The 27,093-nt window shown below is 40.5% G+C and overlaps 1 protein-coding gene across 4 annotated transcripts in view; it reads right to left on the reverse strand.

The window, feature by feature from the left end:
* Positions 1–23,490: 23,490 nt before the first annotated feature.
* ephb2b (eph receptor B2b) overlaps positions 23,491–27,093 on the reverse strand; it is a 159,642-nt gene continuing 156,039 nt past the window's right edge. For 2 of the 4 annotated variants that reach the window (XM_074639378.1, XM_074639369.1), the window contains exons 15-16: positions 26,487–26,642; positions 23,500–24,049 (exon numbers count right to left, since the gene is read on the reverse strand). In XM_074639378.1, coding sequence (XP_074495479.1) covers positions 23,941–24,049; positions 26,487–26,642 — 265 coding nt within the window. In that variant the 3' untranslated portion in view covers positions 23,500–23,940. Of the gene's footprint in view, positions 24,050–26,486; positions 26,643–27,093 lie in introns of all 4 variants that reach the window. The other 2 variants (XM_074639362.1, XM_074639353.1) reach the window with 2 other exon arrangements.

The following is a 27,093-nucleotide window of genomic DNA, read 5'->3' on the forward strand; positions in this document are numbered from 1 at the left end:
GTTGTGTTACTGTATTGTCTTCTGTCTTGCAATAAAAAAAATAAAAAAACACTCTTAACATACTTCACACCACAGGATTATCTGGAATGATAATCTTTAAAGCCATCAAAAAACCGAGGCTTTGCTGATGATTGTCGGGAGGGGGGAATAAGGCCCAAAATCGTCTTGATTCTCTTGTAGTGTGTACCTGTCATAAGTCTTTAGTCTTGGTCATTGTGAGCTGTCACTCTCTCTCATATTTATCCATACATTGTTGTACACTCAGTCATTATGACAGCAGTCAAATTAAATCAAGTTCTTATACCGATAAAAAGTCTAATTTAGAGGTTAAGTAGACAAGCTTCAACACAGGAGACCCGAGTCTATATCCCATCCGCCACATCCTACAAACAGACCAAATTGGTTTCATCTATCAAGACAACCTTTTCCTCAGAGCAGCAAAACAAACATATGGATTATTCTGGGTTGCTTTGACAAACGGCCCTATTTTTTCCTCATCCTTGGGTATGAGGATTTATTGTTTATTATGCTATTGCAACAGAACATAAAAACCAAACTATCAGATGGTGTGTTTGAGTGTGTGTGTGAATTTAATCTAACTGCAAATGTTGCCTTGCATGTGTTGACGGAGCTAAATCTGTACAGGATTGACATGCATTTTGAAAATGGTCTGCTGGTTAAATTATTTGAAAAGCACGGCATATCTTCATTATGAATAATGCAGTAACCTCTTATATATTGATGCATAGAGAACGTTTTAGCACGAGGTTCGTCTGTTTTACTCCGACTGAGGATCTGCTGGAAAAGTGGGTCTAAAATCCTCCGTGGATTGGCCAACAAAACGCTAGCAGAGAGCCCATTGTGAAGATGTCACACATTTCTGTGCGCTCAGTGACAGCAGAAGTCCCCGGGGTTTCAGACACATGCAAAAATAGATCTGCTTTGATTGACGTGCCGGAATACAACCAGGGATTTCCATCACATTTAAGTAAGAGATCGGCCTGTGAATGTGTGCGGAGTATACACTGTAGTATGCACACTTCTTTACGACAAACGCAGCTTTCTGAGTTGACAAGGACACGTAAACATGATATGTAATCTGCTGATGCGAGGATGTGGACGTCACATGAAGCCTAATGACCTTGTCAGCTGCCACGGGGACGGGTTGATTGACTGGCCTTTCTCTCTGACAGCTGCCTCGCCGACCCCCCCGGCAGCAAAGGCAAAAAAAAATAATGCCTCTTCTGGATTGGAACTAGAAATGTCCTGGCGTATTTCATCATCACAGCGGGAGTTTTGAGGATGTGAGGGGACAGTCCACAAGTTGTTGGTGTGGACCAGTCACCAATCACATCACGGGAAACCAGCATGCTTTTGTGTTATGACAAGCCAAAGACAAATCACAGCTATTAAATCGGTGAAAGGTCAACTCCTCCTAGCCATAGCCGCTACATCTGAGGCCAGGGAGTAAGTTAGGTTTTAACCCAGCCATACATCATCAGTTATTCTATTTTAGGCAGCATATATGAAGCCATTGCCCTCGAGCTTGGAGCACGCCAATCCTTAACTGTTTCAGTTTTTGTCGAAGGCCTGTAAATCAGCTCACAGTTTAAACGTCAATCAAGACTTTTCATTGTATTTTGCAGCACTTGGGCATTCTCAAACATCTTGGCATGACACTGTTTTGTCATGTCCACAGCTGCATGCCACACATCACCACTAATGCGTCCCTGGCACAAGCTCGGGGGGGTCAAGAGGTCCAACCGAGAGATGGCTCAGAAATGATGACATCATTAGCTCGGTGCCACTGGGCAGCGTGATGGCAGTCAGAGGGCACGCAGGGTGGCACTGCAGGGGGGAGGGACAAAAATAACAAGTGTAAATTCCCGCCTCCTCCTCTCGGGCCAACGGAAAACACGCCACGCTTTCCATCGAGTGTGTCGCCATCACGTCGCGTCTGGCAGAGGACGCGCCAACGCCTGAGCTCGCCAAATAAAATCCGGTTGTGTCCAAGAGGGATGTTGCAATCCAAGGTCAACAGTGTTTGCTTCATGAAATATGTGCTTCTGTTTCAAGTCTGTCCAAAGGAAGATGAAATTACACGGGGCACTCTGTTCTCAGACAGAATGCATAATTTCATTCAAAGGCACATTCACTTTGAGACGGCTAATGAAAGAGATGGAAACACAGAGACTGAGACAATTTCAATTGGTGCGAGTTGAAGCGGGCGGAGATAGTTGCCAAGGAGATAAGTCCTGTGAGCATGAGGTGTGACTTCTGCGTCACTCGTTTTTTTTCTTTTCATTTGGTATTCCTCCCTCCCTCCTGCAACGTCAGACATCATGTTTCCCCCACCTCCCACCGTCACCAAGGAGACGTAAGTGGGGGCCTTGCCTGTTTTTCCTCTTTCCAAGATCACCGTCAAAGTCATGGCTTCACATGTGATGAGTGGAGGGAAATATATTTGACTGTCACCAAAGACTTCTCCCTCCTGTTCACAGCTAGTCAGCAAGTGTGAGGATGTTCTGTCAGCACATGCCACTCCGAGCACACACACACACACACACTGGAGGAGAGAGATGACATTTGAGCTTTGCATGGCATGTCACCATTTCCCCAAATCAGCCATGGAAGCCATATTTTCTGGCGATGGACGGATTCGGGGTGACATTTACAAATCCTACTTTAATTAGTAGATGGGTCTTGCATGCATGCACACAATGGCATGCATGAATACATACTGTACTATATCCGTGTCCTCGCCTGCTGCTGCAGAGTTACGCAAGAAAGGACACAAACCCATTAGACCCTTTGAGGTCAGTGACACTATCCGTGAAAATTAACTTAATTGTAAATTAATTGACAAATTTCTTGCAAAAAACCAACCTGAGAATAAATGAGATCAATATCTAGGCAGAGCGTGATCTCATCCCTACTCATCATATTTTGCCGCTTGGGCAGAAGCCCTCGGCCTGACTATAATGACAGCTTTTGCGTGATATCTTGACGCTGAAGGTTCACGCATGGTTAACGTTGTGAAACGGTGGCAGATAAGCTTCGGTTATGTTTTCCGTCACACGGACATGAGCTAACGGACATTCTCAAAACTCCTCAAAGTTCTCCATTTTCTCTGTCCATGCACATCCAACATTTTGGATGTGCATGGACGGGTGAAAACCTGCCGCACGGAACCCCCGCAAAGGACCACGTCTGATGGTGTGATGTCACTTTGGCCGACACCGCAGCCATGCCCTGTCCCGCCTGGGTTTAAGCCATGTCCTGTCGTCTCGTTTTAACCTAAAAGATTAACATCTTCTGACCTGTAAATGACGAAATCAACAGAACTACTGGTCATTAATTGCTTTATTTTTTTATATCTGCAATTGTAAATGTTTTTTTTCAATCTTTTTCAAGTTGATATTGGGTACTTGTTGGCAAACTGTTGTTTATTTACACACCCTGCCATCTCGATGAATATAAGTCCAATATTCACTCTGCTTTTAGCTTGACTTTTGCACTCCGCCAGCTCCTGGAAAAAAAAAATATCTGGCTCTGCTAAATGCTCTCCATGTTCACCAGCGAGTCACTAACTATCTGCTATTTGGTTCTGGGCAGGTAGTGTACAGTACAGTGGCTATTTTAAAGCTTTTGTTTTCTGAAAACTGCTGCCTGCTGGGAGAGACAATGACACAATGAGAGTGAACCAAAGCAGTAAAGTGAAAACAATGAGCTATAGAGCTCAGAGGAGCTGAGAGGAACTGCAAAGTCAGGTGATAATTATCTGTGGGTTTGTAACCATGAGGGACCTCTAAGTGCAATAGTGATGTGCTTTGTTGTTAATATTGATTGTAGCCACGTTGACCTTTATCTACAGGCTACAGGGTAGGTTACATAGCACACATACTCTTATAACAGCCCCAATCAGAAATCTGTTTTGCTTAATCCACCTTCAAATCTAAAAGTTAAATGTTCTCTATACGATACGATATATATATCTACCTTGTTGATGACTAGGTTGGTGGTTGTACTGAGGGTTGTGGTAATGTTGGTGTCCATGAATGTGGATGTTTACACTATTTATTACTGTGCTATGCTATCCCTTTATTTTGAACTGCCTTGAGATGTGTGTCTTCTATTGTCTCATCTGTAGTCTGTCCTAATGTATGGTGGCAATCAGTTTCCCCCTTGGGGGATTAGTAAAGTATATTGTATCATATATTCAATTTGCTATGTGAAGACATAGTGGAGTAATGTCTACCTGGGCAGCTGTGTGTGTTGTAATCAGAGCTTCTCTGTGTTTTGTTGACATAGCCGGGCCGGCCACACCTGCCTTTTAGTACATGTGAGCGTGACCAACTGGCTAGCTCACAGCTGCCCCTCTTTACTGCTCTCATACGGCAGTTACAGGTGAGAACGGAGAACGCTGTCCCGGAAGCGTATAGCGTGAAGCTGCTACCACCGTTAGCTGCTAGCCACCAGCTCAGCCGTCGCCATATTGAGAGCCGTGTGGAGGCAATAGAAATGCTCTGAATTTCTATTGAGCACTTTTCGTATTTACACATAATTCTGTTTGATATGAAAACATGCACACAATCTTTTTTCTATCCATTTGAATATATGAAAACCCGGAAAATCACCTTTTTAAATGTGGGTTTCTGAAATGTGCTGCTGTGCTAAACCCCGCCCGCCTGGTACTCCACATAAGTTAAAGGTGCAGTGTGTAGGATTTGGCTGCATCTAGCAGTGAGGTTGCAGATTGCAACTAACTGAAACTTCTCCCGTGTGCCAAGCGTGTAGGAGAACTACGGTTGCCGATGTGAAAACATCAATAGCCCTCTCTAGAGCCCGTGTTTGGTTTGTCCGTTCTGGGCTACTGTAGAAACATGGCAGCCGGCTCCATGAAGAGGACCTGCTCCATATGTAGATATAAACGGCTCATAAGGTAATGAAAACACAATTCTAATTTCAGGTGATTATACACACTAAAGAAATCCCTTAATCTCTATATTCCAGTCCTGCCGATAGATCCCCCTAAACGCTCCACACTGTTCCTTTAAAACAAACAGTTTATCCAAGGCATTCCTGCCCAGAACTGCTTCTTTCATGGAGTGGGAATAAACAGCAAGTGGAGTCCATCCATCACACTCTTCGGGGCAGAATGACAACTGAGTGGAGGGGGCGAGGAGTGGAGAGGAGGATGATAGATTGAATTGCTTTGACTAATACTGGCAGAAGGAGACGCTTCACGGTGGCTGTCCTCTCTACCCTCGCCATCCTGCTGCCTCCACATCACCGCTTCAATCCATCTCACACTCAGATGTCTCAATGCCCCCTACTCACTCACTCAACACACATAGCGCACACATGCACTGCAGAGTCTGGTTAGGCTGCGACACGCTGACATTTGCCAGGCAGGAAGGTGTTGTGAATGATAAGGGAGAGAGGCATGAGTGATTGCGAAACTCCTTGCTGAGGCTCCCTCGGAGACATCCATTAGATTGGAGGAGAATTGATGGGGACATTTGTCTCTCTGAACTGAGTGTTTTCTTCATTGCAGTTCAGATCATGGGGACTTTTAGAGGAGGGAGCAGCAGGGGTTCGACATTTCCTGCATGTGTGTTCACTGACTTATCTCTTTTTTTTTTTTATAACTTTATTTTAAGTTTTTCAAATTATGGAAACAGAGACATACAATACAAAAAACACTCAACAAAAACATAGACTAGATAGGCACACATCATTTCAGTTCAATATAACAAGTGTGTTTTTGAGAACAATATAACAGTTTTCACATATATCTGTGTAAACATTGTGGTTACAAACAGGTAAACGGTACAGTCAATGAAAGGAAAAGTATTCAATAAAGTCTATGAAAGGGCTCCAGGTCAAAGCAAAGTTTTTGCGGGCTCTATAGACTTTATATCGGAGCTTTTATAGAGGCAGAAAAGACAGCACCTCCCTTGACCACTGTACGAATGATGGGGTTTTATACGACTTCCAGTTAAAAATAATAAGTCTGCGAGCCAGCAATGAAGCAAATGCTAAATTTCTGTTTGCCTGCAGAGTTGTGACATTGCATTTTCGAGGTGGTATACAAAAGATAGCTGTGTGAAAGTCAGGGGTTATGGTTTGTTTACAGATATGCGAAAATACATTGAATATCTGTCCCCAGTAGCTGTTGAGTGAGAGGCACGTCCATAACACATGTCTTGCCGAGGTTGGACTATGGCTACATCTCGGACAGCCAGGGTCTGTGTTTGGGAAGAGTCTGGCCAGCTTTTCTCCCGAATAGTGAAATTGAATTAGACCGTGTCGTATACACAATGAAGGGTTGATGCCCTTCTACGGCCCTGTCCAGCCCCCCCCCATGAAACGGACGGTCTCCTTGTATCTCCTCCATGCTGTTGAGACTGTGCTGGGAGACACAGCAAACCTTCTTGCAAATCGCACGTATGGATGTGCCATCCTGGAGGAGATGGACTACCTGTGCAACCTGATCCGGCTGCAGGTGGCGCCTCATGCAACAAGTAGTGACAAGGACACTAGCAGAACACAAAACTAGAAAAGAATCAGTCAGGGAGGATAAGGAGAGAGCAATTGTCTGTGGCCACCACATGCAAAACCATTCCCTTTTTGGGGGTTTGTCTTGCTGTTGCCTCTCTATTTCACCTGTTGTCACTTTCATTTGCACCAAAGCAGGTGAAAGTGATTCACAATCACTTGTGCTTCCTAAATGGACAGATCGATATCCCTGAAGTTTAACTGACTTGGTGTTTTACTGTAATGATTAAGTGTTCCCTTCATTTTTTTGAGCAGTGTATAATAAAATGGTAATCTCCAGGGGAAATGTGTTGAAATGGCATACATTTAATGAGTATGACTATTGTTTAGGCCGTCATCCACTGACTCGATCATGAGACGAGATGCATCAGTACATCTGCTGCATTTATTAGTTAAACATGGTTATAGTGAGACTTATTTCTCGTATGTATGTTAGGCTTTATTTGCTTACTCTTGTTTTCCTTTTATGCCTCTCACACACTGTGAATGCACCAGTATACTGTAACTGAGAAAAACTCTATTCAGCTCACAAGTTAGATATCACTTGTTCATACAAAAACCATCCGAGGCCTTCCAGGCAGTCGGTAAGTAATATCCTGAACATCATCACATGATGTCACTCATCTGTCGTCAACCTGAACAGATGGGACGGTGTGACTGCCATGTTAATAATGTCCTCCAATCAATCATTTGAGGAAGTGTAGTGATAACGGCTCGTGTAATGTCACACGGGAGGAGATTAAAGGTGAGCTGTGACCTTTCCTGGATTACAGACGGACCCAGAGATCTGCTGAGACTGGAGGACACACCTCACTGCATCTTAAAATATTCCTTCAGTGTCTCCACCTGACCGGAGACAGAAGATAGCACCTGCTGCTGCCGCTGCAGGCATTTATCAGCCCGCTTTGACTGATGTCCCATATGCCTCTTGTTTCTCCTTGAAGCCCAATTTCAGTTTTGTTTTGTTTGTTGACAAATTTCATCAGCACAGACAAGACGACAGCGGATAAGCTCTGAAGTTGTCTGTTTAAAGCATTCAGGTAGAAATGTTGGCGCTTTCTTCACTCGTTCTCGTAAAATTGAGGAAAATTGCAAGTCGTCTAGACAGCCGGAGACCTTGGAGGGGAGTTTGTCCTCTGGAGCGTGACACCGGGTGACCAGTTGTCAAACACTGCCCCCCTGTGGTGAAACATGTCCTTTGTTAAAAAACCTTTAACATACAATTTCCCTCATTGTTTCCTCCTAAGTAGCTTTAAATCATCCTATTTCAAATGTGCTGACAGAATCATATATGTTCTGTATTATTCCAACTCTTCACAATGTTTTCTCTGAGTAAAATATTCAAACCCAAGACTGAAGCTTTTTATCGCTGCACCATTCCATCAAATGGAAATATTTTTGTTTTTGGCATCATTTTCTGCACATTCCCCCAAATTCAACAATCTTGCTACTTTTGATTAAGTTGGGCTGGAAAACATAGCGTTGGTCTGGTATACATTATTTAGGCTGCTTTTGTCAGCATTTGGATATTGTGAAAACTATTTTATTCTATCTTTGGTTATTTGATGCAGATATTGTATGCTTATGATGTGTTTTCTATTGCGCATAATGGTTTTACATGGGTTTCTGGCAAGGCTAAATATTTTTAATCGATTGACAGCCTTAGTTTTTATTGAATTGAACGGGTTTTAAGTTGTGCTTGGGTTGCAAACTGGCAATCTGAACTGGCAACACTGAAATTCAATAATATTTTTGGTATCTTTGGAAAGTTTCATATTTCAGCCAGAATTTAAAATAAAGTTCTGTGGGTTTGAACCATGTCTGCACAGCATCAAGAAAACACTTGTCAAGAGGATATTAAGAGGTATTTTCTACCTTATATATATTCTTTTAAGTGTCTAACTATGAAACTAAAACATATACTTGATTCCATATTTGAGTGTTTACAGGCTCAACAATCATCCCCAAAGCAGGTGTTACTACCTGATTATGACCTGAAATGCATCAAGCCAACAAAGCACAGTAACAATCATATCTGGCCTGATAGAGATTGTGTGTTTATGGCCATGAAAAGTGATAGTATTTATCGTTGGCAGTGGTTCGGCATCACCAAATGCTTTCTAGATCTTTGCTGAAATCAAGCCACATTGTCGGCCACAAGAATGACGTACTCTTCCTCGTGGTTTCTCCAAGGACCACAAACAATGCTCAAGAGGCCTGAAGACGAATGCATTTTTGTTTTCCATGAATCTGACAGTTGTCCAGTGAGGAAAATTAACCAAGTCGATTTCCAACTCTTGTCTATATTTCCAGGAAAGCAGCAGAGAAAGCGAGTTAAGAGAAAAGCCTCCAGACACTTGTGTAAATCATCCACCCTGCTGGATTCCCTTCAACTAGACGTGGGCTGTATTGGGGGATCCCCAGAAATGCCTGAATGGAAGATGGCTGCCAGACAAAGTGAAATTTGGTTCCAGTTAATGTGAATCAAGGGAAGAAATATCCCCTTTGTTATTCCTCCTTTTAACCAACTGTACAAACTTACATCCAGCATGCAATGTGCTCCAAAAGTCATTGGACCTATGTGGATTGACTATTGACTGAAAAACTGTATAATCATGTTTAACAGATATATAGACTGTAGCTTATATAAGAAGTGGACAATGTCACTGTGACGCCACCCATTGTTTTGTGGACTGCCGTTTTAATGCCTTGAGTTTGCCATCTTGATTTTTTGCAACCAGAAGTGAGATGAGAGGGTGGAGCTAAGTACAACCGAATGCTGAATAAGACGTTTTTAGGCGACCAAAATGTTATAATTAACTTTCATGAACTGAAAACACACTGTGAAAGGGTTAACGTTCTAAGACGAAAACACAGACAACTCCCAGACCGAACAACGGCGTGGTAGCGACCTTTCAATCACAAGGTAGCCACGCCCTAAAGCATCCCCTGCTTTATGGTCTATTTGACTCTAAATGGGACCATCATTTACTAAATGAACATCATGCTGTATTGAAGAAGACTTGAAACTAGTGATTGAGACCATAAACTCATGTTTACAATGTTTACTGAGGTAATAAATCAAGTGAGAAGTAAGCTCATTTTCTCATAGACTTCTATACAATCAGACTTCTTTTTGCAACCAGAGGAGTCTGCCCCTGCTGGCTATTAGAGAGAATACAAGTTTAAGACACTTCTGCACTGGTTTCACTTTTCAGACCCGGAGGTTGCCCACTGGTTTAGCATAGCATTTGCTGACTGCTTCATGTCTCTAAACAAGGATGGACTCTATTCCAAGGACCTCCTTGTTCCTGTAAATTCAACCCTACAATGCTGCAATGTGAAAAGACTTGTTTTATTAATATAAGGGACTGTCATCTGTGTTTATGTGACTATTGTGGTTTACGTACCCATTTTTTTTTTTTTACTTGAAGGTGTATGTGTGTTTTATAGATGTCTTTTTTTTTTAAATTGCTTCAGAAGTTGTATCATAGAATTGATTTTTTATTTATAAGTAATTAATAAAATGTGTTAAAGGTAACCCCTGGGTCAGTCATTCTGTGTTTTTCTTACAATAGCACCTCTCTTGTATATCTACAAGAAATAAACTTCAGATTATAAAATTTGAGATTTATTTTAGCAGCTTCGTCTTCTAACCTTAACCTTAAAGACTCTGGAAGAGAGGATGAGCAATGTGAAGGTCACCCGTCAGTCATGTTGACCTTAATTGTATTGCCTAGTGTGGATTGGCATTTCCTTACTGCTAAATATCTCTAAACAAGGATCTAGTCGCACCTCTTTAGACGCTAAAATTAAATCACAACATGTATCCTACTTTTTGTCAGTACAAATCCATTAAATGAAACCTGAGCAAGAGCTTTTTTTGCGGATTACATTTCATCCTTCCCCTAACAACCACTTCTTCTCCCATCAACGCCGAGGCCCAGGAGGCTGCAGCTCTGCATGATTTCACTGCTCACATTCAGCCTCAGAGGGACAAGTAATCACTGAGCTCTGCTGTCGCTGTGATTGGATGGAATGAAAACTTGTTGGCTGTCAGTGACGCACGGTGATGAACAACTGCAGCGCCCTCGTATACAAAGGACGAAACCCTACCTCAGCATTTCTACTTCTCAATTTTAGCAACATATAGAACATAATATGAATAAATCTCATTTGACTTGGAGCTGAATGAGGGAGCCTGCAAATCTGTAGAAGTGGTTGTGATACCTCGACGTCTTCAAATACATACTGTTGAAATCCATCCACCTGATATTGTTCCTCTGTTTCTCCATATTGTAATTTGATTTATTTCTAATTATTCTATCTATGAGAGTTATTCCTTATCTGAACACAAGGTCTAAGTACATTTAGGCCACTAAAGTCCTGTGCTTAAGTACAATTTCTGACATACTTACTACTACCACTAGTTTAGTTGAGTGTGTCCGTTTTCTGCTGCTTTCTACTTCTACTATCGCCTCTTAATAATCTTAGACTCACCTGTTCTTTTCAGTGTTCTGCTAGGGTTTTCTATAATTACTATAATTATGTAGTCATTTATTCACTCTTAACTTGAAAAATTGTTAATGGTTTTATTTATCCTATTTTAACACTTTTAATCACATGGTTTTCTCTTTGTATAAATTGTTTTAACGCTGTATCTTGATTGTTTTACCCTTTATGTGGATCACCTTGAGATTTCACTGTATTTTAAAGTGTGCTTTATAAATTAAACTTATTATTATTATTATTATTATTATTATTATAATATTTAATTTCAGAGGGAAACTTATTTTTTTCACTATATTTATTTTAGTAGTACTAGTTACTTTTTAAGTGAACAAAACAAAACGTGATGTGCTTGTATGGTATGACGCGGTACTATTATATGTATTATTATAAGTATATAAAATTGGCTCCACATTGAGCAACTACAACATTAAAGTGCTCTTACATGTATTTGTTGTGAAATGAGCCATTCAGCATGAAGACTACTTTGACATTTGGTATTTTAAGTACATTTTGTTGATAATAATTCTGTATTTTTACTCAAGTAACATGTACGGATGGTAAAGCTCTTTGTGAACTGTGATTTTAAGTCAAATTTATTTGACTTAAAATTCTAAGAGCATAAAAGACATAATCTAATGCTGCATTTCTGCCACTAGATGGCGATCAAGATCTATTATTTTAAAAACCTCCAAGAGTTGCTCAGAACATTTTAACTGCACAAACTCAAACATTTTCTGCAAAACATTAACTTTTTGACGGTGTTTGAATATTGTCATGCAGATTATTATTATTTTTCAGATTATACAAAGTTTGTTTTCAAATAATGTAAAAAATAATAATACTCAATACTGTCAAAACTTGAATATTTCCATTTTATGTTACATTATACGTCTTCTCTACTACATTTCTGAGGCAAATATCATATTTTTTACTCAACTATATTTATTTTGAAAGCTTTAGTTACTAGCTACTTTGCCGTGTCAGATTATTATTACAAACACAATATAACCAACTAATAAATTATGATTTATTCGGCAATAAAGTAGTTAAAAGTAGCCCCATATTTACCAGCTGTAACATCAAAGTGATGAAGACATGCATCAAAAATAATAACCCAATAATATAATATACTGTATAATTCTGAAATAATGAGTTCTTTTGATACTTTAAGTACATTTTAATGTTTTTTTGCGTACTTTTATTTAAGTTTTAAATACAGGACTTTTACTTGTAACAGAGTATTCCTACATTGTGATATTGCTACCTTTACTTACAGAGTAGAAGAAGACTTTTTCTTCCCCTACTGTACAGATGAGACAGATGTCTCGCTGAGTCTTTCCCCCATCATGCTCTGCAGCCTCCTGCTGCTGGAGGCAGAGATGGAGCTCAGCCTGAAAACCCAGTGAGCGTTTCACTGCAAGAGGAGAAAGATATATCCCCTTTGGTTCTGCCCGACACGATGTGGCATCTGTGGGTTGTGTAACTCAAGTGGAAGGGAATTAAGAAGAAAAGAGGTTTCAGGGACAAAAACAGTCACGGAGAGTTCACATGTCTCTCTGTATCGCTGTGAAAATGTTCAATCTGCACTTTGATGTTTGATGCTCTGCGGCCACATTAGTTTGATAGCAATACAGTAGTTAAATCTACACATGTGTAATGTCACTTATTTTACCGATAGGTTATTTGTGCACCCAGGGAGTGTCTTTTTACACATGAATATTCATATGAATCTGTAATTAAAATCAGTTTTTTGGCAATCATCTCGGTATATAAACACTCCTCACCTGCAGCGCAACATCAAGAGACCAGGACACATTTTCCTGGAAGCTTTTCAGGAGAGAACTTGGCAGTTATTTATCATTAACGCTGATAACAAAGCTGTTGTCTGGCCTTGAATGATGGCTTCTTTCTAAAAGTGTCTTGGAGTTCCCTGCCAAGCCTGAACGGTGTGGATCAAACACGGTTATTATTTACAACCAGGGTTCCCGGCAAGGCCCACATTAACCTCTCAGTCTTATTTACTGTAGCTGCTGGGCTGTATTAACTCCCAGTCTGAGTCCAGTTAGAGCTGCATGTACTTCTCCGTACCCCGAGCCCAGATGTCCACAGTTCCTCGAACGCATTAATTCATCAATCCAGGCAAAAAGGCTCTTTTAGCAGTCTGTGGCGCATTAGCCACTGTCTCGTAACTCTCTTAAAATCTGGCTCCTGGGGTCCAACTTTTGAGCTTCTTGCCAATTAAGGGCAGTTGTACGGTAAGCAGATCCATTCGTCCGGTGCCCGGAGGAGTCACTATGTCTTATTTCATTCTAATTCCACTTTCCATCATGTTTTCGGGAGCGGGGACATGACGGGAATGGCTTGTGACAGTTCTGACCCATTTGGAGGTCTTTCCACGCAGCGTGAGCCGGTGAGCACTCGCTCCTATCGGCCTTAATGTCCTCGCGGGCCACATACAGTTTCTCATCTCACAGCCGCCATTTTGGAAACTTTGCTGTGACCTCCCGCCTCCCAGACTGAACGGTGGATGAGGTCATTTGCTGTAACACGTTCAGACAGAACAGCAGCCTGATGGCTCATCCTTTTACCTTTTTATATACTTTGCATACTCTTTTACAAACTGTTACACCTCTGTGTGTGTGTGTATGTATATATATATATATATATATGTATATATATATATATATATGTATATATATATATATATATATATATATATATATATATGTATGTATGTATATATATATATATATATATATATATATGTATGTATATATATATATATATATATGTATGTATATATATATATATATGTATGTATATATATATATATATATATATATATATATATATATATATATATATGTATGTATATATATATATATACATATTATTCTTCTCTATACATACTACATTCCTGTTTACACCTCTGTGTACATGTATTACTTCTCATCATGCATCTACATACTACATTCTGTTTACATTCAGTTTTCCCATCTGGACTACTGTCATCAACTAAATTACAAATTTAAATTTATTACCTTTTTTATATTTACTTGTGTTTATATTAACTGCACTATTTTATGCCTTAAATTATCATTTTGCTTTTACTTCTACTATGTGATTTCTCCTTTGTATATATACATATTTTATGAGCATTGTTGAAGGAACCTGAGACCAAAGACTTTCGTTGCCAATGACAAATAAAGAACCTTGGTTGTCAAACATGGAAAACACACCATATAGCCTTATAGACTATTTAGTATTCGTAGACTATGTCTGTACCATTTGCTAATAAGAAAGAGGCTACTTGTTTACTAATTGTTTGATTGATGTCTATAATAACTTAGACATTTGTAATAGCTTCATTAAGTTGTTTTAGTCACATTAATAAGCCTTTATTAATGCTACATGAATCAGTATAGAAGGACTTTGTATGGACATACTTTTGGGTTGTCAGAAGTAAACAAATAATGTTGGTTATTGTTTATGTATTTAATGTTTTTGGTCTTTTTAGCTGCTTTTTAATTCATAAGAGAGACTCCTCCAACGGACCATTGGACCACCTAACTTCTGGAAAAGGCCTGCAGACCATCTGGACAGAAATCCATCTATTAACAACGTATTAACATTTCCAACTGCTGAGTGGATGTTTTATTAGAAAGTGAGAAACCCGTAACTCTTCGTTATATTATTGAATTACTCATTTGGGGTTTGTTTTGGTCCAGATGCTCCGCAGCCGCTTTTTGATAAGTGGAGTAAAACTGACGGTAAAAATATGAGTAATTGGTTTATCACCAATTACTGCCATTTCACTTCAAACGGTATTTTGACAGTGTTGCTAAAGCGTTTCTGAATAGTCACTCCAGCTCAGTGGTGATTTGTATGTTTAATTTGCTTTAAAGGATGACGCAGTTCTTCATAGTTGATGGGGGGGGAATTCACAAGAGTCTTTATTTATTTAAAGTGGCAATCCTTAAGATTTCAATCCTGGTTGATTTAGAGTTTCTATTTGAGTGAAAACAATGAATTGAGCAGTTTGGAGTCTTTTTGTTGATACGTGAACATAGAAATATTTTCTATGTTCACGTACCAACAAAAAGACTACATATATGACTATGTATATGAGCTTCATTGTGTGCATAGTTCCATTTTGTTGTCTGTATATAATGGAGAAAAACTGTAATTTTCTAGGAATGTCACCACAGACATTCATTTCATAATACTGCAAATATATAAATATTGCAATACACTCATCAGTGGGCCATTTAGGCTCAATCTCCATTGTGTGACCTCATTTATTTAAATAAAAATCCTTGAGATTGCCACTTTAATAAATACAAAAGACATTGTGCAAATCAAGGATGGCTGTCAGCTATATGTATACTACACTCTGTAAAATAACAATAATAATAATAAAGATTTAAATAAAAAAAATTTAAAAAATCATGAATTACTTCTTAGTATTTTCTCAGTGGAAAAACACATGAGCACTTTTATTCAAACATTAATAAATCCAGTTTATCGTGTGTGTGTATAAGCTAGAAATTACATCTGTGCATGACAGAACTGCTACACATGAGTCATTTTTTTCGCTGGATGAGCTGCTTTAACTCTAAAAATCTGTTTTATTCTTAAATGAATTACAAGGAATAAACAAAGTGGCTCATGGTTGAATAAGCCACCAGGATGCCCCCATCACTGAATTATCCTCATACCAAAACAGTTTGATCATAGCTTATTTTGTTTACACTCTTCAGGCTCACAGGAGGGCAGAATGAGACGGACACAGGGCCGTAGCTATGAATCATGGGCCGCATGCAGAGGAGAGATGACCGTGGGCACCTCTACACCTCCCTCTAATCTACCATCAGTCAAACCACAACAACACAGTCTTTGTCTACCTGCCTGCAACTCAAACGCACCTTTCATCACACATTATGAGTTCTGGTTCCTTCCTGAAAATGTTGCCACTGTTTGACATTTAATCAGTCACATAACACTCTGTAATCTCCCCCAGTTATGACTCTCAGAGCTCGGATGACGAGCCTCTCGCGGTCGGTTCCCATGCTCGGCCGCGCCGGGCCCCCACCCCGAGTCATCAAGGTGTAAGAAGGTGGCGGGGGGGCTTATGGGTGGTCGAGACTGGAAGTAGAAAGGGTTTTTGGCGTGCCAGCGGGGGTCCAACCCCCTCCGCTGAACTCCTGAACCTCTCCTCTCCGGCTTCACGGGGTAAAACCTTTTAACACGCGCCGTTCTCCGCCGGGTCAGGCCGAGGTCTCCAGCCTTTCACACGTCGGCCGCTAATGAGGTTTCAAAAATCTCCGAGCTAGGTGAGGGGAGCCTGACCTCCGCTCAGGAAACTGAGCTGTGGAGAGGCGGCAACACTGCTGGTCAAATCACTTCTGACATAAAACCGCAGAACAATGTGCAGTATAGTCTGGCTCTGGGGAAACTCTGAGAGAAGTGATGCTCGCTCAAAGGCTCAGTTTGATCTAAAAAAATGGTCTACGCTGATTTTTGGTAAGTCCAATCAAATTTTTAATGTACGGCGTGTGCCTTTTGTGGATTGTGATGAGAAGAAATTTGTAAACTTTAGTCTACTTTTAGCTAAAGTAGCCCACTTCAGCAGTGGTGTACTAGAATGCGAATCAAAACCCTGGTTATTTTGGTGAGAGCTGTGAAGCTTTTCAGTATTTTTCAAATCTTGTTTACTGACAGCGCTTCAGGAAGTTGGCGTGTTTCTCGAGTCATTTTTGGAACTCTAAGACTGTGACCTGGAAGCAAATGTCCTGCATGTAAGAGCTTTAAAACGTGGCCCTTTTATTTCCAAAATCTTTCAAAACATACATTAGACTTGAAATTGGATTTTTTGAAATGATAGGAATCTCAACTAATTTAGGTTATAGGCTATGATATTCTGTGAGAGAGCAATAACTACAGAAACAGTGAAATCGAGACAACAACAAAAAAAGCGGTTTAAAGTTTCCAGGTTGGCTGTTAAACTCTGTAACTTTCCTTCATTTTAGGCCTTTAAAGGTTGATTATTTCCCTCCCGAAAAAATCACATATAGAATATACATAACACCTAAAAGTGCAGATAGCCTACTGCACTCTCTTTGGATAATCCTCAAGAAATAAAAGGGGAAATAATCTACTAACAAAATTAATTTTTTCAGCTTTCTTGTTAATTTTCTTGTTTGTTTGTTTAGGAAAACTTGATTATTTACAGCCTAGATTGTGGTAATTAAATCTCTGTTAGCCTATTCAAGGTGTTTGTCTCTTACTATTAATATCACTATATCAAGTTGATACATTAATCTACAATTTAAAACATTTAAATATGTGAAATAAAGCTTTAACCACAGCAAACTGCATGAATTCCACTAGAATAGTCAAAAGCTGAAATGGCAGCTACTGTCAACAGCTCAGTAGCATGTTAGCTGAGTTAAGCTGGTTTTTTTTCTCTCCGTCTTGATTTGATTTAGCCACTGTTTCGTTTTGTTATTATCTGGAATGACTTTTTACCAAGACGTCATTTCAACAAAATTACATCTACAGATAATAACTTGGCGAAAACAACAAGTTGGGCAATTTTAGTTTGAACTTTAACTTCGGCTAACCATGGTTATCTCACCAGCGAGCTTTCATAGCTACAGTATAGCTCTCTTACTTTATAGCTTTTTCTCTGTGGCAAAGAGTGTAATGAGTGGGATTTCTAGTCCACACTTCTAGTTTGTAGTAACTGCAAAATTAAAAAGCTGTTTCTGCAAAAATTATACATTTCTAAGGCGTCATATTTTAATATAGTAAAACAGTCAGATTTTAGGCTTAACACAATTTAAAATAAGCAGTTGTTGCATTTCAGCTATTACTAATAATAATGTTACATTTACTATTTTACCACTAATAATAAAACAAAATCCAAATCCTCAGTAACATTATCATCAAGTCATTTAAAATTAAATTATAAAATATGTTATTTACAGCATCTATTTATGGTCGTATTTCACGTGCCCAACAACTGTAATGTAGACCTAGTTCTTTGTGTTACGCTAAACATTATGGCTATACATTTTGCGATACCACAGATTAAACACTAACCTTCGAAAATATAGTCCAAATAATTGCTTTAAAAAACAAAGAACAACAGAATTTTACGCTTTAAATGAACAAATAATGAACAGAGGACTCATCGCTGTTTTATAACAGATCTTATTTTTTATTGAGGAGAGTCAAGTTGGGCTTTCCATTTTTAGAAAATAAACCAATGACAATATTACAAATAATGAAATTGTTACATCATTCACAGGGTTACAGTCAATATACATTTATACAGAAATACAGGATCTCCCACATCAGTCACAGTGGTCTGAACCGGCACTGGTCTACAATGTGGGCTTTAGAGGGCCGGGGGAACACGTGGAGGTCCCCTGCCTGTACTCGCCAACAGCCAGAGTGGTAGTGGGAGGGGGGTCGGGGCAACAGAGAGGAAACACGGGGTCATGAAGGGGAAACACAGGTGGCGCAGTGGTACGAAAGTTTGTCCAACAGAGGGAAAGACAGGCTTTGTTCAGAGCAGCAGCCAGCGTTTTGTCCATCAGCAGCCCGCTGAAGAGTCCTGAACACTGGAGCTCTGCCTGCTGCAGCATTTACAGACTATCTGCACCTGAAAAGTATCAAACTACATTTGACCACCACGGCAGTAGGGGGCGCTCTGGCGCTTTGTGCCGCGTCCATTGAACAGGAGCCATTTTCTGTCTTCCTCAACAGGAGGCGGACCCCTCACTCTGACCATGCTGTAGTTGGGCGGCGTTCAAACGCAGCCCAGTGGGTACAACCTGGCAAGGGTTCGTGTTTATGCACGCTATCATGTAACAGTAACGGTTTTCCTCCGTCCTTCAGAAAATTGGCACACGGTGAGGGCAGGACTGAGTGGTTTTTACTTTTGCTTCACAGATGTAAGAGAGAGTACAGTATGTTTTGCTGAAAGTTGTGTGTGAAACCATCACGGGCGTCACGACCACACTGCATCTTGCTTCAATTTACAGAGGAAAACTGTAAAATGTTTTTTAAACTAAAGAAGCTGCAGTCTGCATGTGTAGATGGCAGCTTTTTGGCGCTTCAAAACTTTACAACAAAACTACATCTGAAAAGTTAAATAATATCGTTTCTGAACAATAGAAATCTTTGAAGGGGAAATAAGCAAATGAATGTAACATAAATACAAATACTGCATTGACATACAGTGGATTTAAAATTCCCAGTGATCCAATGTTCAGTTTTAACTTTGAAAGTAATTTACAGTAATGGACAATAATTTTACTTGAATGAAATATTCAGTCTGATTTCATGGAGGCGATAAAAGAATAATCATATTGATAAAATGTATTTAAGGAATATGCAACAGTCTCACAGCAGTTCCTGAAATGGTCACGAAATTTAATGTACTTGATTCGTGTACAAAGACAAGAATTTCCCTTTTTTAAGTGTGACGCTCAGCATGACTTTCAATAACGGATTTTTCGTGCGTTTCCCTACAAATATCCAACAACATGTGCCACACGTTGCTCCAGTCTTTTCAAAATAAAACTACTTCGTTAGGTTTAGGAAAAGATCGACACGAACACTGGTCTCCTGGGCGAAAGTCCAGTGTTTTTAAACCCAGCCATCCACCCCGACCTGCTCCCTATGCGGCATACGTCACTCTTTATACTTCCTGGTTCACAATTACTTGGATTACATAAAAATTAGGTCTATCAATCGATTCAAATATTGAATTGCGTTTAATCGCATGATTGTTCACAGTTAATTGTGATGAATCGCAAATTACTCACATTTTTTTATCTGTTCAAAATGTACCTTAAAGGTAGATTTGTCAAGTATTTATTACTCATATCAACATGGGAGTGTAAAAATATGCTGCTTTATGCAAATATATGTATATATTTATTACTGGAAATCAATTAACAACCCCAGATATTGTCCAGAAACCCTCACAGGTACTGCATTTAGCATAAAAAATATGCTCAAATCATAACATGGCAAAATACAGCCCTACAGGCAACAACAGCTGTCAGTGTGTCAGTGTGCTGACTTGACTATGACTTGCTCCAAACTGCATATGATTATCATAAAGTGGCCATGTCTGTACAGGGGAGACTTGTGGGTACCCATAGAACCCGTTTTATTTTAGACATCTTGAGGTCAGAGGTCAAGGGACCCCTTTCCTTCGCGACAAGCTAGTATGACCCGTTTGGTACCAATGGACAGCCCTAATAAAAATTGATTTTGCGCTGACCATCGCGAAATAAAATGTAAATTTGTGTGTATGTACGCAAATTAATACATTCAATTGTGTGACTATTTCACAAACTGCTGTGTGACTGGGCTGAAATCTGCCCTCCATGAAAACTGTACCAGCTGAATTAATAACTTGGTTTCTATACATTTCTCAATAGTCTCGAATTTGGACATCTGGGCTTTTTTTTCACAGCTTGGGCTGAAAGAAAGCAGCCAGTCTGCTGTTGAAGTCGGAACCACTTGAAACACTTCACATAAGTGCATCAATTTCTTCTCCTGCTATCACTGCTCGGCTTGAACTGCAACAATACGTCTCTTCTCGTGCCATCAAAATCATAAGATACATAAATACTTAATGCAGTGCTTTCAAACACTCCACATTCAAATCAAAAAGGTTTTCTCAAAACTCCTTCAGATAAAATGGAAAACAACAAACTAACCCTTCGGAAGGAGTTCAAACAAAAAGTATCCTCTTAGCGGCAACAGAATACTGACACTAAAGTCAGCCCTATTTTATGTCTAGCAATAAGCACGCCTGCCCACCCTGTTTTAATGTTTTTAAGGTACTTCCTTGCAGCAAAGTTCAAGGATAATTGCTTGATTAATGACTCAAAGTGTTGGCGGCGTCCATGGACAAGCATCTGAATGAGCTGTAATGGGAGCAGAAGCTTCACCAACCTTCTGTATACTTTAGATTAATTTCTTGAACAACATTAAGCGTTTTTCCCCGACGGTGGAATATTTGCCGAACCGTGAGAAGACTCTCAGCCTGACAAAATAAACTGATGAGCTGTTAAGTATTGAGAAATGGAAAAGGAAGACAGTCTAAAGCTTCGGTTATAAAGCAAAACTGCGTGTTGGCATCGTTGGCATTTAGGTCACAGCATCACTTCTCAGCTATATGACTAACAGCTCCTGATTGTCCTCCTCCTCCCCAGTTTCACATGTTAGAAAAGCTTCCAGGGAAATATTCGTCCTGTGCTGCGCTGCAGATGGAAATAACCGAGGGGAGGATTAGGGAGCAGAAAGAGAATGAAAACCCTCTCCACTCATGTCCTTGAATTCTCTGGATGGAGCCAGGGATAATGGAAGGTAACAAGGCCCGGGTGCAATAACTGAGGTTTCTCACTTTCTTCAGCCGGTGCTAAAGCCGTCTTTAGAGACATCACAAACACTCAGGTCAGGTTCTGAAGATTTGGTTGAAGTGAACATGGAAGCATTGCAGTCTTTTTTTTTCTCCACATACAGCACTATCAAGACAAGACACAACTGCCCCGCTGATGAGTGTCAGCTCGCCTGCTGCTGTTGATGCTTATAAAGTCGCAGAGACGAAACCAGACAACTGCTGAAAGCCGGCTGCGTGGAGATCAGTGGGAGCGGCAGACAGGTGGCCGGCAGGCATTGCTGTGATCAAGAGGGAGAATCAGCGACCGGACAGAGCGGCTGTGATCGGGGGCGCGGCCGCCCCGCTGTGACCGGACACATCTGACCGATAGCTCACAGCTGGATGTCCATGTCTGGCTGTCAGGACTCGGAGCGGAGCCCAGTAGGAACTGCTGCACTGCTGATATCATTTACTGGCTGTGTACATAAACCCCCGCCTGCTTCACCGGCGTCTCCAGGGGAATCACTGCATCGCTACGAACTCTTCCATCTTTTCCCTTTTTTACACCAGGTTACTGATGACGACGCGACAATGATCGACAGCTCTGCACTCATGAGACAGCATCGCTCACACAATAAAATGCATATACTGTCTTTAAAATGAAAGCAGTCACAGGGAAAACGCTGTTTATCTACATAGTTTTTTTTGTGCACCAACATGATTCATGTCTCAAAATAAAAGCATTGATGGAAGATCCAGAGTGTTTTGTTGGAGTCAAACAATAGACTCAGTGCAGGAAAAAAAAAATATATAATAATAATAACAATTCAATAATATCCATACAGAAATTGCAAAAATATAACACGTTGCATTTTTTGTTTTGAATTCGCCTGATTGTAAAGTCTATTCGTGACTGTGTAAAATAACCATGTGTGGTATCAAAACTTTAATACTTTAAACATAAAAAAAATGTCTTTTTCAAAAGGAAAACTGGAAGAAGAAGAATATAATGCAGCCACATTATACTCTGTAAAGTGTGTCAAATCCAAGCTCTCACCAAACAGAGTTCTAGTAATTGCAGCAAATCAAAGCACTGTGAAATTAACCACTCACTCAGCATGCTATCAAACACGAGTCCCGGCGCTTCGGGAAGCCACTGCTTCTTTGTGCGCGTGGTGTGTGTGTGCGCGACGTGCACGTACTGTACGCACAGACGGTATTGGAGATGAAGGAGGATGCTATAACAGGACACACTGTATGGACTCTGACGTAAACAGTAGAACCTGTTTCTTTGTGTGTGAATCTATGCAGGACGTTGGTTTGCTGTTTTTTTTTTTTTTTTCTCTCCACAAGCTATTTTTTCACACAATAAGGAAAGAAGTGAAGTTAAATCCTCCCTGTGGTCAGTTCTTCTGCTCCTGAACTGATCAGTTACAACTGTTTCCGAGTCATCGCGTTATGGCAGGTCAAGTGCATCTGATATGTACAGACAGTACAGGGGTGCAAGAAGGGAAGAGGGAAGTCTATTTGGCAGGCTGTGAATGTTTCACTGTGAAAGAAAAAAAAATGTCTATAGTGAGAGGAAGCATGGTGTAGACGGAATTCTTCATCACAAAAATTCACACAATATAGAAAATTACTTGCAATGAGAAAAGAAAATGTTTTTTTTTCACTGTGAAGTCTGAATGGATTTGTTTTTGACATCAGTCCATGCCAAATGTTGTCCATTTCATGGTTTTTAAAATGTATTTTCTCTCCTGGTTGGGAGCGCACGTCGGGTTCCTCAGTGTCCTCCGTGGTTTGCACAGAGAACTCTGCGTTTCCTCATGATGTCCATAATTAAGAAGATGTAAAGACAATATCCACACCTGTTGTTGAGGATGGCCTCGTCTCCTCAACTCTTCCTTGATTCCTTTTTTTTTTTCTTTTTTCGCCCTTTTAAAGGGTAGCTTTCCTACTCGGGTCCGTCTAGTGTACAAGCTTATATCATCTATAAATTTAGATTTGCCTTTTCTCAGTTTTTCTTTTTTTTTTCCTTTAAAAAATTCTTTACAAAATTATCAGAACAAACAAACCAAAAAAAAAAAAGAAAAATTGGTGGAAGATTGAAAAATGTGTTTGCTGGTCACTTCTAACCTCCCCATGTTTCTGGCTCCGTAGATGGGTTGGCTGTGGGCCCTCTGATGCCTCATCATCATCATCATCATCATCATCACTTGGGACTTTTCGTTTCCACAGCCGATCCCAAAGGATGGAGGTGGAGGTGGAGGGAGAGTCACGGTGAGGGGGATGAGAGGGAAGTGGAGAAGGGAACGGGGAAATGAATGGTAGTCCGGTGGGAAGACCAGACGCACTGTAACGCGAAAAAAACAAAACATCCACTCCATCCTCCGCACCCAGAGCCCTGCATCCCGACCGCCTTTTTTTGTTTCCCACCCCCTCTGCTCCACTCGGGAGGGTCAAACCTCCACCGACTGGATCTGGTTCATCTGTGCCCGCATCATCTGGACGCTGTTGAGGATCTTCTTTTGATGGCCCGCTAACGTCACGCCGACCCTCAGGATGTCCCTGGGAGGAGAGATAGATGTCAGATTACCACAGACTATAAACACTCTAGCTACTGTATAGTATCTATTAGGGCTTGCAAAGTTAACGCAATAATAACACATTAACGCAACCGATCTTTCAGAGGTTTTATCGGGCTCAAATTGAAAGCTAGAGTGAAGATACTGGCATCATATGAAACTAAAAAACAAAGGAATCCATTGGTACCAACCATGTCATAAAAGCTTGTCGCCAAAGAGGTTAAATAATGCTCCAAACTTACGCTAAATTTCGGCGAGGAAAAAGTGGCATGGCCATTTTCAAAGGGGTCCCTTGACCTCTGATCTCAAGATATGTGAATAAAAATGGGTTCTATGGGTACCCACGAGTCTCCCCTTTACAGACATGCCCACTTTATGATAATCACATGCAGTTTGGGACAAGTCATAATCAAGTCAGCACACTGACACACTGACAGCTGTTGTTGCCTGTTGGGCTTGAGTTTGCCAATTTTATGATTTGAACATATTTCTTATGCTAAATGCAGTACCTGTGAGGGCTTCTGGACAATATCTGTCATTGTTTTGTGTTGTTAAATGATTTCTAATAATACATACTGTATATACATACATTGGCATAAAACAAGCATATTTGCCCACTCCCATGTTGATAAGAGTATCAAATACTTGACAAATCTCTCTTTAAGGTACATTTTGAATAGATAAAAAATGTGTGATTAATCACAATTAACTATGGACAATCATGTGATTAAACGCAAATTAAATATTTTAATTGATTGACAGCGTATCTATGCATTCTATCTATCTACTGTATGTCTATCAACAATACAACATATGGAGGCATGACAAGAAGGCTAGCAGCGAACAGCTGAAAAATTGAGATGACAGTAAAGTAACAGGCATGAAACAGCTGCGTGCCCATCCATCTTTGAGGCCGGGGAGCTTATATAATTACAGAAAAAATGTTTGGATGCCAGTTTAGTGTATTTTTCTTTCTACTGAGTCATGCGGTAAAAAACCCCACCCATCTCAGACCACCAGAACAAATGCTAAGAATCACAAATTCACAACATCTCTTTGTCTATTGTAGACGCAGCATTCATCACGGAGGTCATATAAAAATGCCAAAATAAACGGCAAATTTCGACTCTGTCTCAAGGCAGCGGAATCAGCTCCAAACATAATAAATTGTTGAACGGTCTCTTATCCATTAGACAATGAAATTCCTCGCTCCTAATTCTGAATCTCAACAGTGATCAGGCTTATTGGATTACACACATTACCATCTGTTTTGTTCAAAGAGTTGAAGCTCAGCATCTCTGGCTCGTGATGCTGTTATCCACGGACAGAAAATGATTTTTATCTGCCTCTCTACAGGTGGCATTCTTAACATGATTATATCTCGAGTGTAAGGAGTTTTTTTTCTTTCTCATTGCTAACCAACCCCGACCTGTGAGTAGAGGTCACTGGCAATCCTGAATTTTATCCAGCAATAGCTCTGTCAATTGTACAGCTAATACAAAGAGAAATGTACTGATGGAAAGCTGAAAATCTCACCGTTCTAAAGGTGTATTTGTTGTCATTCTATCATGAAGGCTAGAGGGTGAAGTTTGACCCTGAAGTGAGCGTGCTCCTTTTATTTGGTTTTCACTTTTTTCTCAGGTTAAATGCTTTTAAAAGCACCCTTAAAAATAAATAGGCGCTAAATATTCCTAATTCCTAAACTTTGATTTCCAAGGTATCCCAAGGATTCAAGGTGATAAGATCAAATGTTAGAAGATCACAGACATGCTTTTCCCCCCCTATGTGGCCCAGAGGGGCCAAGGAAGGTGAAAAGAAGAGATGTCACTTTTCAACGCGTCATATGTTTTGTGGTACAACACATGCGCAGATCTGCACTCGCCAAAATTGAGCCAATAGCATCGCACGACCGCAGCTCCAGTCACACTGCGCATGTGTCATGACCATAGGGCTCAAAACCATGTGCCAGCCTCTTTCAATAGGCCTTGCCAGGGGCCAAATTTGCAGCACCCCGATATCTATACCTTTTCATGACATATAAACCTACGTCTGTGCCAAATGTGTTGCTTTTATCGCAAAATGCACAATTGTTATGAATATTTTAGCTTAGCTGCCCCAATAGCATATCATGATATTTACTCTAAATCGTTAAACCGAGGTCAAACAGAGGCCTGCTGAACACATGGCAGAGAATAAAAGACGTTGTTATGGCTCCGAGCTATTGTGCCCACTGTTCAGCCTCCCAACTGCAGTATTACGACCTGCTAATTACATGCAGCGCAGCGTCTTTTATAACGCGCCAGAGGCACAGCCTGGTGCAGGTTTTTGGGGATATACGAGACTCGGCAAACACCGCCTCGTGCGATCGTTTTCCCTCGCGCTTTATCAGACCCAGAACGGCTGGAATCGTCGGCACTTACTCCATGGTCATCTGGGACACCACATCAAATGTGGAAAAGTCGGCGCTGGCGAAGTTGTCTTTGTACTGGCCCATCTTGATGGCGTCCAGCCACTCGTCCACGGTGCTGAAGCTGGAGAAGTCTGGGATGCTGCGGTCCAGGAGAGGGAGATGAACACTAAGGGGGGGACACAAGCAGGAGCCGTTATGAGTAAAGCTAATACGCAATGGCAGAGCTTAAGTCACAGACCACCTGCATGTGATTCAAACATGAATTATTACATTACATTTTCAAAAGGCCAGACAGAACTTTGTGAGAATCCCCCTGGCCTTATCCGTGAACCAATATTTTCCAAACTGATTCCTCATAAAGTGTATTTTCCAAATGAAGTGATAGGCTTCAGGGAGCAAATATACCCTCAGTGTCTGTGGAAAATCTGGCCCGCCTCGGTCCTGCACGCCACCACAAATGAAAGTACAGACAGGGGATAATGGAAATCAGTAAAGCCTCGCTCTCAAAGGAAACTAACACCCAGAGCAGAAATGCTTCAAAATATTTTGTTTTGAAAATCGCACGACTGCTCCAATCCAGGTTTTCGCCCAAAGCATTCGTGGGAAGGATTTGATCT

The sequence above is a fragment of the Sebastes fasciatus genome, chromosome 1 (genome assembly GCF_043250625.1).
Source record: "Sebastes fasciatus isolate fSebFas1 chromosome 1, fSebFas1.pri, whole genome shotgun sequence".
Lineage (NCBI taxonomy): Eukaryota > Metazoa > Chordata > Actinopteri > Perciformes > Sebastidae > Sebastes > Sebastes fasciatus.